Below are 13,793 nucleotides of genomic sequence, written 5' to 3'. Positions count from 1 at the left end.
CCTATTATATGACATTCGTCAATTTGTATCCCGTCCCGACATTATTGATCTTTTCTCCAGTTTCCGATATTCTTCGTTTTGCTCACTCATTTGGACTTGTATGTCATCTTTTATCTCATTGTTTTATCAGGAGGTTTGTTTCTATTCCATTTCCACTGAATTTTCTATGTTGTATGATGTTCGTCCTTATTTTATTTTACCTTTTTGTTCCATTTCTTTTAAATTTTTGTTCAAATGGCGTTTTTTATTTGATTTACATCTTTTCTGTTCCACTTTTATTAACATTTTCTCTATATCTTCAATATATTATAACATTCTTCATTTTGAATATTTTGACATTTACCTTTTCTTTCATCTAATGCTTCTAGTGGTGTGATGCATCATCGTCAATTTGTATCCCTACTTTATTAATCTTCTCTCCATTTTCCGGTATTCTTCGTTTTGCCCCTTTTGATTTTTATGTCTTCTGCTTGTATCCCATTGCATTACCAAAAGGATTGTTTTTTCTTTTTGGATGTCTATCCCATTTTTTTCAACTTTCCTCCATTCTATGACATTTTCATTTTGCCATTTCAACTCTTTTTATGTATGACTTTTGTTATTTCATCACTTTTTAAGAGTTATCAAAAATACATTTTATTCCCAAACACCAAATTTCGTCAAAAAATGCTGACGCGCGTTTCGATAGCAATGCTACCATTTGGTGTTTGGGAATAAAATGTATTTTTGATAATTTTTGTCAACACCAAGAATTGATCCAATAAATTTATTTGAAGACTTTTAAGAGGTTTGTTTTGTTACTCCTTTTTTTGCCCCATTTCTAAGACATTCTTCATTTTGCAATTATCTTTTGCGTTATGTCTTGTTTGTGGTGGTGTGACTCTGTTGCTCAATATCTTCTATTTTTTTTATTTAGTTTTCTAAGACTTCTTTATTTTGTCTTTTGATTGTTTCTTTATTGGTTTGTTTCTTACTCTTATTGGATTTCCGTCTCATTGTTTGTTCTTCAGTTGGCCATTTTACCTATTTTGATTGTAATTTCTTCATCTTTTTTCTCTTGGTTCTTGGAATTTGTTTCCTCTTATTTTATTTAGACCCTATTTCAATTCATATTTCTCCATTTATACATTTTATTTTCAGTTACAATTTTGCATTTTTTTTATTTCTCCTATGAATTATTATATCTGTTTTCGATTTCAGTAATTTTCTTTTCTCAATTCAGTCCTTTCATCATCTAAAATAGCTTATCTATTTCTCACAGTTTCTTGCTCTTATTCTTTTTTTTTTATCGCCCCAAATTTCACATGGGTCCTCTCTGTGCTTGACTGTAGCTTTCTTTCTTTTCTTCGTTTTGGTTGTCAACTCCTTAATTCTATGACGTTTATCTAGAAGTCTTTTTTTTTATTCTTTTGTTGTAGATACCCAGTTAAGTAGCTCTTCTCTAATGAAACTTCATCCACTCCACGACATTCTTCATTTTACCAATTAACAATTTTAATGTTTTCCAAGTTTCCTACAGTTTAGCTTTTAACCAAAATATCTGTGTTTTTGTTCAGTCTTCTGGTCACTGAAAAGAGCTTTCCATTCCCATAGTTGTTTGCTTTAACTGCCATATATATTTTTTTTCAAATCGCCCCAAATTTCGCATTCCTCTGTGCTTGACTGTTGTAATTGTTTTTTGTTTTGGTCATCAAATTTTTTCGCCATTTTTCCATATGACTTGTTATCCATGTTTCCACCCTGTATCGAATTCTTCAATTCTATGGCGTTTATCTATACGTTCATGTCTCTTCTTTTATTCCTCTATTTTACCCAGTTTCTTGTCCATTTCTATTGAAACCTAATCCACTTCATGACGTTCTTCATTTTGCCATTTCACATTGTTGATTTTTTCCAAGTCTCCTACTTTTTTGTTTTGCTCATTTTCTTGCTGTAATTCTTCCCCAAAACACCCCAAATTTTGCTTCTCTTCCCAGTTCTTACATTCTGTTTTTTTTTAGAAACCAAACTAGAGAGAAGATGTACTAACAGAAATTGTTTGTTAGAAAAAATAAATTTTTGTTCCCATTATAAAGACCAAATCAAAAATACAAAATTTTACTTAGCCATGACTGAAAATTAAAAAGATTGAACTCTACGAGTTTAGCAAGCGTCAAATGGAATTAGAGGATTTTCAGAATCTTCGCACTCGGGAACATTTTTGACATTTCAACTAGGCCACCAGTTATACAACAAGTCGCTGAATGCTGCATTCGGCTGTGTGCAACGGACTCGGCGGTGGGATTTACCGAGCTGATGCAAAGTTAAAATCCTACTGATTTCTAAAATTGTTTCTTTGTAAAAAGTTGTAAGGAAATCTTTCAAATAACAAATGAAATCTTTGATTTTGTGCATCCCTGCAGACCCATCTTTTGGCAAGTTAGAATTTCTACACATTCTAACGGTTTCTGTGTCAATGCTTTAATGATTTCGAAAAGATCAAATAACAAATCATAATAAACCCGGAATAAGCTTCTGTATGTTTAAATAATTATAATCTCAAATAAGTAATGTCAAGGATGTCCAAAATTGTCCTTGATTTCAAAGCCGGAGATGATTTTATACTTTTTCGAGATCTTAGCTTACTTCTCGCTGTTTCTTCTTGGAAACTGGACAGACCAGATGGTTGATTTTCGGCAAACTTTTTTATTACAATCAGATAACTTTTAACACTCATCTCTCATTTTTAGTTGCAGTAGTTTGAAGTTTTAGCAACTTTGAATCAATAATTTTGAGAAAATTAACCATTTATTAAAATTACATTTGCTTGACTGTACACTTTTGACAAAATAGATAGTTATCAAAAATTAATTCTAATTCTTTTAATCAATAAATATCAACAAACTAATCAATACATTTGATAATCATTAAACCTCCACTATTGATAATGATCTTGTTCCAGTTGCTCCGTTTGATACTGTGGATGATGTTGTTGTGGATGATGTTGAGTAGGTGCCGTCTTATGCACCACCGCATTAAATCCACTATGTTTGTCAGCTGTATATTCCACAGTTCTGATAGAACCATCAGGTTCCACCACTGAATATTGACCTTTCACCACATCCCCATCTCTACTCTCCTGTTGACTCTTAATATCTCCAGTATGGTAATCGCTGACTCCATACTTGAACGTATATTTAGGCGGAGCCTGAAGAAAGTGTCAGTGAAAAGAAGAAAGCAACATCTGTACAATATGAGAAAGTAAGATTCGACTCACGTAGTAATCGACGATGTGGTCTTCTTCGTGTTGTTGATGAGTTGCGTATTGAAGTGCGTTGGCATCTTCTTCGTGGTACACCACACGAGGGGAAGCGATTGATGTCATGATCGCCAAACACAACACTGTCAACTGAAAATTTATGCACTTTTACTTTTCGCTGACGATCAAATTGTTTAATTATCTAATTGACGATGCGAATTGAATAAATGAGATTATTTAAAGAAAGTGAAAAACTGAAAGTGAGTTGATGATGGTATTATAATGTCCATGAAATACAGATTTGTACGTATTTTATTTTGCTAATTGGGTGAATGTCAATCTTTTGATTTCACTGCAGAGCAAATGCATTGCTCGGAAAATTATTGTTATTTGTTGTTGATTATTTTATGACCGTTCCATTGCGTGGTTTCACACGTTCGCCAGCCACTGTAATTGCTGTTGTATTGTTGTAATTAAAGCATAAGAGGTAACGATTAAAAAATAATACTTCTAAAACGTAAAACGTTTTCCAGCATGCGGTTAATTTGTAAGTAATGAATTTACTTATAAACAGTGTATTGTTGATTTTGTAACGTAATTAAATACACATTTTTATATTTATATTCACTTTTGCATCCTTTTTTTTTGTTTTTTTTTTCAGAATTTTCAAAAATAATGTAGCCTCAGAATACCTATTAGTCTAATGACAGTTTTTACTGTGTTTGGAAATGGGTGGTTGAGGCTGTTTCTCATTAAAACGCCTATGCTCGGCATGTCGTGTTATTAAACCATACTTATAAATGTCAAGTGACAGTGGATTTGTTTAAAAAAAATACCTTAAAAAAGTTTTTCAATACCAATCATAATGACATTAAAGTGTGACTCACATTAGTTTTTATTGACATAATATAAAAATCCTGTCCAAATTGCCATGACCAAAAGTGTTTTAATTTTTATTTATACCGGAGCTCATTATTATCAGTCCCTGATTAAAAAGTTAAGTTGGCAACAGCCCGTACCGATTTTTATCTCTAACAGTTGCCTGCAAAAAATGTTTACCTTGACGCAACTGTGGCATGCGTAGAACCTAAAAGTCTTGCGGATGCTTGCCAAAACTTGTTAAATCTCTTTTGAAATCCTACTTTTGCAAGAATTTTTTAATTATTTATTAATTAATACACAAACTAATAATATGTTAACTTTAAAAATGAAAGCCTGACTTACATACAAGAATTTTTGAAAACACTGGTCTACAACGGAATCCTCCTTTGAAATAAAAATATGATAAATAATATTAGGATGCTAATCATAGATTTGCTTTTATTTTTTTGCTATCACGTATGAATTTTTTGCTAATTTGTATTTTAAACATTCCCACATTGCTACTGAAGCGAAGCTATTATAGTATTCTGTGTCGAAATGGGATATTATAGCATTGAAAATGAATGTTTCATAAACTTGGATTTGTGCCTTAAATTTTGCCTTATGAAACTCGGTGTTTTAAATATACTAATTCTTAAATAAAATATTAAAAAAATATTTAAATATTTAAGAATGAAACGAGCGGCAAAGCCGCGAGTTTTATAAAGAATGAGTGCTTTATGATTTATGAACGATTTTTTTTTATTATTTTTTCTAATTTGCTTGTGTAACAAAGCTATTTCCGCATTCGTTTTCAAAGCTATAATGTTCCATTTCGACACAAAATGGTATAATAGCTGTTTCTGTAGCAACGTGGATATGTTTAAATTACAAATAAGAAAAAAATTCATACGTAATAGCAAAAAAAATTAAAAGCAAATCTATAATTAGCACCCTAAACCCTTCATATTTATCATAATCTTATTTGAAGAAGGATTTCGTTGCAGACCAGTGAAATTTACACAGGAGTGTGGACTGATAGCAATAAGCTGCACTTTGGAATAGAATTCCTTTTGTACCGCTCGCACTGGATTATGTTTGAACTAGAGTTCTGTCTGTTTGGACTTCTGTCAATAGTGACACTTTTTAAATGTCAAATTGCCCAATAGAGAAAGAATTCAACAACAACCAGAAGAACTAAGCAGAGGTTGAGTTAGTTTGTTCTCTTATGCGATTCAGTTGGTCTAGATTAGTATCTACCTAATAATTTTTTAATTTGTACGAAACATCTTAGGTTTCTAGATGAGAATCTTTTCGAAACACGGTGTATAATGAGTATTTTATACAACGCTTTTTCCCTTACACAACAAATGAATAATATAGCTCATTACTCAACCAAAATGAGTGATAAAAATATTTCTTTGTACATAGACGTAGATAGAATAATCCTATTATAAAAAAAAGTTTTCTTTGATTTGCACAATAGTTGCTCTCAGCGTGATTTTGTGTAATACAACGGATAAACCTTGGGATATGTATAAGCGAAAATTCAAAAGCCAAAGGATTTAATCTGTAATCTGGGCCACTTTTTGTCCCTAAAGTCAAAAAAATGTTGTAGCAGCATGAATTTGTTAAACTTTTACTTACCGCCCTGGGGCCTAAACTTACCATCTTGACAATAACTGTGACCGACCAGTGGTAAATTATTGGTCTTGAATTTTGGACAGGATTCTTACGTTATGCCAAGAAAAACAAATGTGAACGATACTTTAATGTCAGTGTGATTGATGTTTTAAAACTTTTTTAAAACTTCAAAGTTGGCTTTTTATGAAGAATCTAAAGGTCATTTCACATTTGACGGATGACATTGTCCGAAATTTAACCAAATAGCAAGAAAAAAAATGAAAAAATGTATTACAGTTAATGTCCTGTTGTAAATATATGCACTGATCTAAATAGAAAACGGCGGCTTCAAAATGTCGGAAACATTAATTTTTGCTTTATTATTTTTAAAGTATAAAGTATAGTATATCCGGTGAGAGATTGAGACATTTCGACAGTTGACATATAGGTTGGCAGCAAATTATGCTACAAAATACACTAAAAACACTAAATTCCTACGGGAACTGGGTTGACAGGGTTGTCAGTAACTGGGGTATTGTTATTTTAAATTTCGCGCCTATGGAACACTTTTTATTGCGTAGATTTAGTGACTTTTCTGTCATTCGAACTCTCACTGAATGAACTATACGAATTTAAATTGAAATTGATTCGATGACAAAATGACAAACTGTATACTCTAATGAGCCAAGAGCAGTACCCGTGAAATACATACCTAATGAGAAATTCAACGAAAAAATAAAAACATGTTAAAATAAAAATTCAGATTGAAAAAATTAAACAACAAAATACTTAACTAGGTGGTGTTTTTAAGTCTATGGACCTTTGTTTTTCATTACGAAAAAGACATTTTGAACCAAAATAATAAGCCACGTGTTAGCAAGGTCCACGAATAACGCGAGGTCCACCGACTTCCGAGGGCCACCTATTAATCAAATTTTTCTAACTTTGGTAGCCCATTATCATAATCATCGTTCAAAAATCAAATAAAAGTAAATTGCAGATCAATTAAAAAACGTTGAATGGACTAATTTAAACTGACTGGTGTTTACATTAGTCGTGGATCCCCGGCTACAATCGCTCATCACGTCGTACAGATGAATATAGCGGAAAATTTAATGAATTAACGTACATAACGTTATTATTACCAATATTAGTACTTGTGGCAATGAAAGATTTATATGCTGTTCCAAGAAAAAAATGTTTTGGTCATTGAATTTCGCACAGGATTTTTACGTCTTTCCACGAAAAATTAATGCAAACTGATTTTTCCTTTTAGAAAATAAAAGCCACCTCACGTTAAACATTGTAATTATAATACTTTCAGTCAAAATTTATTAAAAAATAGATTACATTAACCGAGTAAATAAGGGCCATAGCATACGAGTGTAATACTATGCTTTATCTGCGACCATTTTCTGAATATAACTATAACAAATTTTTCTTTGCGAATAATTTATAAAATATTAACAAATATTAACTAAATGGAATTATTGTTCAAATATAAATTGACATTTCTTTTTAGGGCTCACTTTGCTCCTTTTCAACACGGCTGAATATACTATGGTAACTATTAATTGGATTTTAGCCAATCAAATTAAAAATTTTAGAAAAAGAAGCGACAATATAATATTAAAATTATAAGAGTATTAAAAAAACTAAACAAAATTACCTGTAAGAACATTTTAACTAGAACCACTCAACTCTTACCAAACACCAAAACTACAAAATTACTGGAATGATCAGGAGAAATTAATACTTCTTCCTTATATACACTTTCTTCCGATATAGCATGGGAAGGAAGGATGTTACCGGTAATACATTAGACAAAGATGAAAGTAGGTTACTAGTTCTTTTAAAATCTCAACATGAGTAACATGTTCATATATGGATATTCATTTATGGTTAAATTGCTCAGATCTACAGTTTCTTCAAAGATATTTGAAAAAAAAAGTAAACAAGATACAAAAGATCAACGAAATTGATTTTAACAATCAAATCGAAATCGAAGTGAAATTTAATTCGTTAATTCTCATTATGCAGATTTAATTTTTACCGTATCAATTAAGTAATTACGTTATTTGCTGTTAATTGTAGACTGCATTGCGTGTCGTTATTTCGAATTCGTGATCGACGAACGATAAATCTTCACAGTCTGATTACAAGTACTGAATCTAAATGTTCAATTAACAAACAGGACGATTGATGAAAATCTCATTTTGATAGACGTCACTTTTACGTTACAATCAAGCAAAATTATCAAAATTTCTGTCGTCATTTTTTCACAATGAATAACTGCAAAATATGCACCCGAAAATTTGACAACGCCCAACTTCTCCAAAGCAGTCAAGACGACTTTTATTGCAAAGAGTGTTTCAAATCTAAATATTGCACCGCTAGACAATGTACGTCATTATCTAACTGTACTAATTAAATCACTTGAAAGTCTTTTTTGTTGAGTGAAATCGCAGACAGATGGTAACCACTTTATTGTTTTGCATTTTAGTGTCCACAAAGAAAAAGAAGTTACCAAACAGGTGTGAAGGTGATTCATTGTCAAGACCGAGGAAAATGTTTTCGTTGGAGGAGTTGACAGCTATCAAATGCAGTAACGTTTTCAAAGAGAAAATTCACCCTTCCAAGAGGTGAGTTTGTAGAACTATTTCCATTGTTATTGAAAAAATAGACCGTTACAGTGCCCTCACATGGACTGTAACAGATACGTGAGTGTTTTCGATCTATCAGCGCACTTTCAACATGAACACATGGATGTCAGAACCGCTTCAACTCTTTTAGATGCCAGAAACGCATTGACGTTTTATCCGAAAGATGTACGGTATGGAATCAGTCAATGTTTGGTCCTTTTTACAGTTTTACCTCAGGAGAAAAATGATACAAATACCTCCAAGTGAGTTCTTTAAATGAAACACAAGTCAACAAATTTTGGACAAAATTTAGGCTAGAGCAATGGAATGTCATTATTAAAGTAGAATTGCTTTGTGATTTTAAGTCCGAAGTCCGTTTTGTTCTATTAGGCCAGGGCTCAGAGATATTTGTAAAATAAGTTGTTTGAGTACACTGCGTTCATTTTTGTTTTTTTTCAGTTTTGCTTAACAACTTGCAAAATCATGAAACTTATATAAAACAGCATTGTGTAAGCTCACAATGAACTATAGAACTGACCAATAATGTTAGATTTTTTAGATTATTTGAGAAAAACTGATGAAACTTTTATTGCATAGAACTTCAAAATTCGAACTTTGATTTTCTTAATGTAATACTTAATGTCATAATAAAGGTTGAAAAGTCTGTTTTCTAACACAGTGTCAAACACGTTATTAACTATTGTCATTTAGAAGTTACATGACAAATATGAAGTGATCACCCCATTTTGAAAATTTTTTAATTTAAATGTCGACAAAATTGTATGTACTTTTTCAATTAATCTCGCGATTCTAAATGATTTCACTCATAAAAATTATATTGCGACTGTTAAAAAGTTGGTCGAGTTTGTTTGTAGTTTAAATAAATTTAAAGATGTTTGCGTATTTTTATTAATATAGATAATTTTTGCGCCTCAGATGAAAAGTTCAAGCAAAGATCAAAATAGTAACTTTTGTTATACGGCAGAAAAGTGGAAGTGTAGCGTAGCCGAGTGTATGCAAAAGCCACTTTTCGGCCAAATAACAAATACTACAAGGTGTTTATAAATGTTTCTAGCATCAAAGGTGGCTCTCGAATTCCTGTCATGCACTATTTTGCCGCTTTGTTTTCATAGTGAATATAACTTTCTTAAAAAAAAAATATGATGTTACTTACGTCAATGACGTTTATTCAGTTACGATTTTGTGTCCAAGTTTTTCATTTTTAGATTTTAAACCACAACTAACACAGTTTATTTCTCAAAACTTACTTTATTCCATGTTTGAGGTTAACTGCAAAGGTCAGTTGAAAAATTGAAACTCACATTTGTAATGAGCGGCAAATTTCTATAACCCACCCTTGATGCTAGAAACATTTATAAACACCTTGTACTTTTTCTTCAAACGAAGGATTCAGTTCCACGACCGACAATGAGTAAACACAAATTAAACGATAAACATGAATGGCTAGACAGAAAAAGTGTTTCCATATCAACGAACACTTTTCATTACTTGTTACAAAATTACCTACTTTACTGTCTAAAAACAACTAAAAAATAGTGACTTTTTGTGACGTTTGGAGAAAAAATAAATTTTCAGTGAGATTCATCTTTTTCATTTTGTACTAACCTTACAACAGATTGTCGAGTATTTGTATTGTGCTGTAATTGTACAAATGTATCAAACCACTTAGGTAATCTAATTTCAGTCAAAAATTATTCAAAAATTACTTATTAATAAGGCGGTTTGACACGATCACATTTTTTCTCATTTTTTTTTGAATAAAAATACGAATAAAAATTTGAGAATTTTTCTTTCAAATTGTTGTTCAAGATTTCTCACAATACAATACAATACAGAATTTTTTTTCCTGATCTTTAACCTCCAAAATCAGCGGTTTAGGTGTTTATTCTCTTCACTTGGGGCATTGTTACTGCACAGAATTGTAAAAATATTTGCTAATTTTTAGAACATGTTTAAAAAAAATTTGCAAATATTTTAAAAATATTTTCTCCAATTTCGCTGTTTGTCATTTTTATTCCTAAAAATTTGAGAAAAAATGTGATCGTGTCAAACCGCCTTGTAAATTAAAAAAAAATGTACCATTTAAGGATTATGCATTATTCAGTAAGATTTTCTATTTATACAGTCGTACAATCATCCTTTAATAAGTTTTCAGGATTTTTATTAAAACTTAAACAAAGCGCAAACATTTAAGTACTAAGGATTAAGCAAAGAATTTTTTATTACAATAACGGTTGCCATCATTGGCCCCAATGACCGCTTCCAATAGGTTAGGAATTGATGTAATTACAGAAACAATCTTTTCTTTAAGGAAATAGCCCTGCTTTTTTTTGATTGCAGCTTTTAAATTATTAAACGAACACGGCATAGGATTTCTGGCTTGGGCTTTTTTTTTTAAATTCATCCCAAACGTTTTCAATCAGGTTTATATCGAGACTCTGCGCTGGTCACTCCAAAACCAGGATTTTGACTGTATCAACAATTTCCCGACAAATCGGGCATAGAGCTCACATGTTGTTGCAAAATCTTTTCTATGTACTTCTGGGCTGTTAAACTTCTTGTGCTTGGCTTCGAGGACCAGTCACAAAAACAACCGCCTCTATAATTGATTGGTTTGTTTATGTGCAAATCACAGGTCTTCTGTATAATTTTACTCTTCTGTTATTTACGTGAAGACATAACTTTACTCCATTGCTCAAATGTTCACCCTAGTGTAGTTTTTGAATCGTTACACTAACTAATCTATCGCTAACTTATTTTTATCATTTTTTTGCTTGTTTGATATGTCAAACATTAGGCATTCTTAGCCCAAAAAAAGCATAAAATTGGATCTCTAACAATGACCAAATATGGACATTTTAACTTAAAGTTGTTAGTGCGGTTATTAGAAATGTTGTTACGTAGAAAAGGACCTGTCAATCATTTCAGACGCATTCATTATTTTTCGAGCAGCACACAGAAAAAAATGGCAATTTTTGTCGACTTTTGCGCTGCTCGTTTTGACCAGAAAACGGTTCGTACTATCCAAGCCCAGCCTTCCAATTGGCCGGAACAAGTTTGCACAGAAAAACGCGACGTCCTCTGCAGTCTTGGGCTTTTCCAGTGGCGCACCACTATTGACTGACTGTGAAAAGCCATGTTCAATTTTCTCGCACGAACGTCACTCCTTTTTTTTTAGCAGTGGGCATATTATAACATTAATCCATCCTTCTGGTATTTATTCTTCTATCCATCTTCCAAGCATAAAATGGTGAATCTTTTGTAGTGTGCATTTTTTTAATATTTCTGCGGGTACATATTCCATTGTTGACCGGACTTTTATGAGTTTGCCTTATTTCTTGCTTTGTAGGCTCTTCGGTGTCTTCGTATTCATTGTTTATATTTGTCACTATTTTTTTATTTCTTGTTTGTTGTTCTTACAAAATTACATATAAAAATTACTAAAAAAAGTGTTTTTCTCCAAACGTCACAACAAGTCACTATTTTTCCATTTTGTATGGCACTTGCACAATTTTAACTTTGAAATTCTTTGAAATCAATAATTTTTACAAAAAATGTCATCAATGAGAACAACATACACGCATAGCCATCCATGTTTATGGTTTAATTTGAGTTTACACATTGTCGGTCTTAGAACTAAATTTTTCGTTTGAAGTAACAGTAGTATTTGTTATTTGGCCAAACAGTGGCATTTGCTGCTTCCCTACGTTTCGCCTCGCTACTGCAAATCAATTGCTCGATGAAAAGTACCACATTTTGCCGTAGGTATATACAAGGTGTTTATAAATGTTTCTAGCATCAAGGGTGGCTCTGGAATTCCTGTCATGCACTATTTTGCCGCTTTGTTTTCATAGTGAATATCACTATATAGAAAATTATTGATAGTTAATTGCGCCAACGACTTTTAAGTTACGGTTTTGCGTTTAAATTTATAATTTTCAGGTTATAAACCACAACTAGAACAGTTTTTTTTAAACTTACTTTGCTACATGATTAGGATTAACTACAAATGTCACTTGAAAAATCTAAACCCGCATTTGTACCGAGCGGCAAATTTTTTTGACATTTCATAGCCACCCTTGATACTAGAAATCAGTTTTTCAAAAATATCATGTGAAGTACTAATTGCTTATTAAATTAGCTTTTTAAATCACAATTTTTTTGTACAGTAGAACCTGAAAGCTCATTTTTCCACTTCTCCAGTCCATTTTTTTTCCAAAATTCCAAGAGTAATTTTTCCAATGGTCGATTAGATTGGAGAAACCTGCACTCCCTGTCACCGTGGCATTGTTAGCATCAAGATTGGCCTACGCCCAGCTCGGCGAAGACAGCAGTGATCGTCTAACGGACGAGGAGGACGACTCGTTTTTGGAGCAAACGGACAAAATTGTTATATGGACGGCTTCTAACGTTTTATGTAATTATAGTTACACGGTGGCCGTTTCCACAGTTTCTGAAGACATCAGAGTTAAATATTATGGTCCAGTGCGGCAGCTAGGATGTAGTTCCAAAGATTTATGTTTGGAAGGGCACTGTTTAGTTCTCAGTCAGTACCACTTTGTGGGAATGTCAAATGGTGGAAAGAAACCTTTACATTTGGACGTGATTATTCATTCAGAGGACTGAGAAAGTTTGTTTAGGACATTTTTAAATAAATTAGTTTTGCAAAAATTTTACTCGTATTATGTTCAATTCCTTGAGAATGTGAAAGGTGAATTTGGGTGAAAATTATTCATACGAACTTTTTTGTTAAATCCATTGTCTTCTAGAGAAATTTTGCAACACGTATAATTTTATTAGACACTGTTTGCAGTTCCGCTGCATTAGGAAAAGTAAGTGTTGTTTCCCACAAATATTCAACGGACCATAGAACAGGAGAGATAGATGGTTTATGATAATACATCTTTTTTGGGAAGATTAGATCAACAAAGCATTTAGTCAAGACGATTGTGGAGAAAGTTGGTGCAATTATTTGGAATTATTTGTTATGGAAGAAGACTATTTTATCACTCGGTTCTTTTATTCTAAAAAGCTGTTTCGCGGGGATCGGAATGACAAATTTGGGTAAAAATTAGAAATAGATACAAATTATGGAGCATCCAAATAAATTGTAAGAAAAATCCAAAGATTGATACAGAAAATCTACGTAAAAATCTAAATAGAAACAACAAAACATAAAAAGAATTTATGAAAATCCAAGTACAATTTAGAAAAATTAAACAGTGCTCGGAGATTATCTAAAGAATATGAGAAAAATATGAAGACAATCTAAGAACAACGCAATAGAAATCTAGAGGTTCTAAAATCATCTATAAAAAAGACACAAAAAAAACCTACAAAGTTTAAATAAATATACTCTCTAAATAGAATCGAAGGAAATAAAAAAAATTAGAGACTCTAATAAGATC

The 13,793-nt window shown here is 31.9% G+C and overlaps 2 protein-coding genes across 2 annotated transcripts; one reads left to right on the top strand and one right to left on the bottom strand.

Moving 5' to 3' along the window:
• Nucleotides 1-2,851: 2,851 nt before the first annotated feature.
• On the bottom strand, nucleotides 2,852-3,551 carry LOC148180302 (cuticle protein 19-like). The gene is made up of 2 exons (XM_088042117.1): nucleotides 3,257-3,551; nucleotides 2,852-3,187 (listed from the first exon to the last, which is right to left on the bottom strand). The coding sequence occupies exons 1-2, from the start codon at nucleotides 3,362-3,364 to the stop codon at nucleotides 2,918-2,920; spliced, it is 378 nt and encodes a 125-aa protein (XP_087898243.1). The 5' UTR covers nucleotides 3,365-3,551; the 3' UTR covers nucleotides 2,852-2,917.
• Nucleotides 3,552-8,006: 4,455 nt separating this feature from the next.
• On the top strand, nucleotides 8,007-13,011 carry LOC148180301 (uncharacterized). The gene is made up of 4 exons (XM_088049728.1): nucleotides 8,007-8,124; nucleotides 8,226-8,364; nucleotides 8,406-8,627; nucleotides 12,639-13,011. Exons 1-4 carry the CDS (start codon nucleotides 8,007-8,009, stop codon nucleotides 13,009-13,011), a joined length of 852 nt encoding a protein of 283 aa, XP_087905854.1.
• The last annotated feature ends 782 nt before the right edge of the window (nucleotides 13,012-13,793 follow it).

This window comes from Gnatocerus cornutus, chromosome 1 (genome assembly GCF_029298725.1).
Source record: "Gnatocerus cornutus isolate USDA-ARS CGAHR chromosome 1, icGnaCorn1.1, whole genome shotgun sequence".
Lineage (NCBI taxonomy): Eukaryota > Metazoa > Arthropoda > Insecta > Coleoptera > Tenebrionidae > Gnatocerus > Gnatocerus cornutus.
This window is presented reverse-complemented; position numbering and strand designations above follow the sequence as displayed.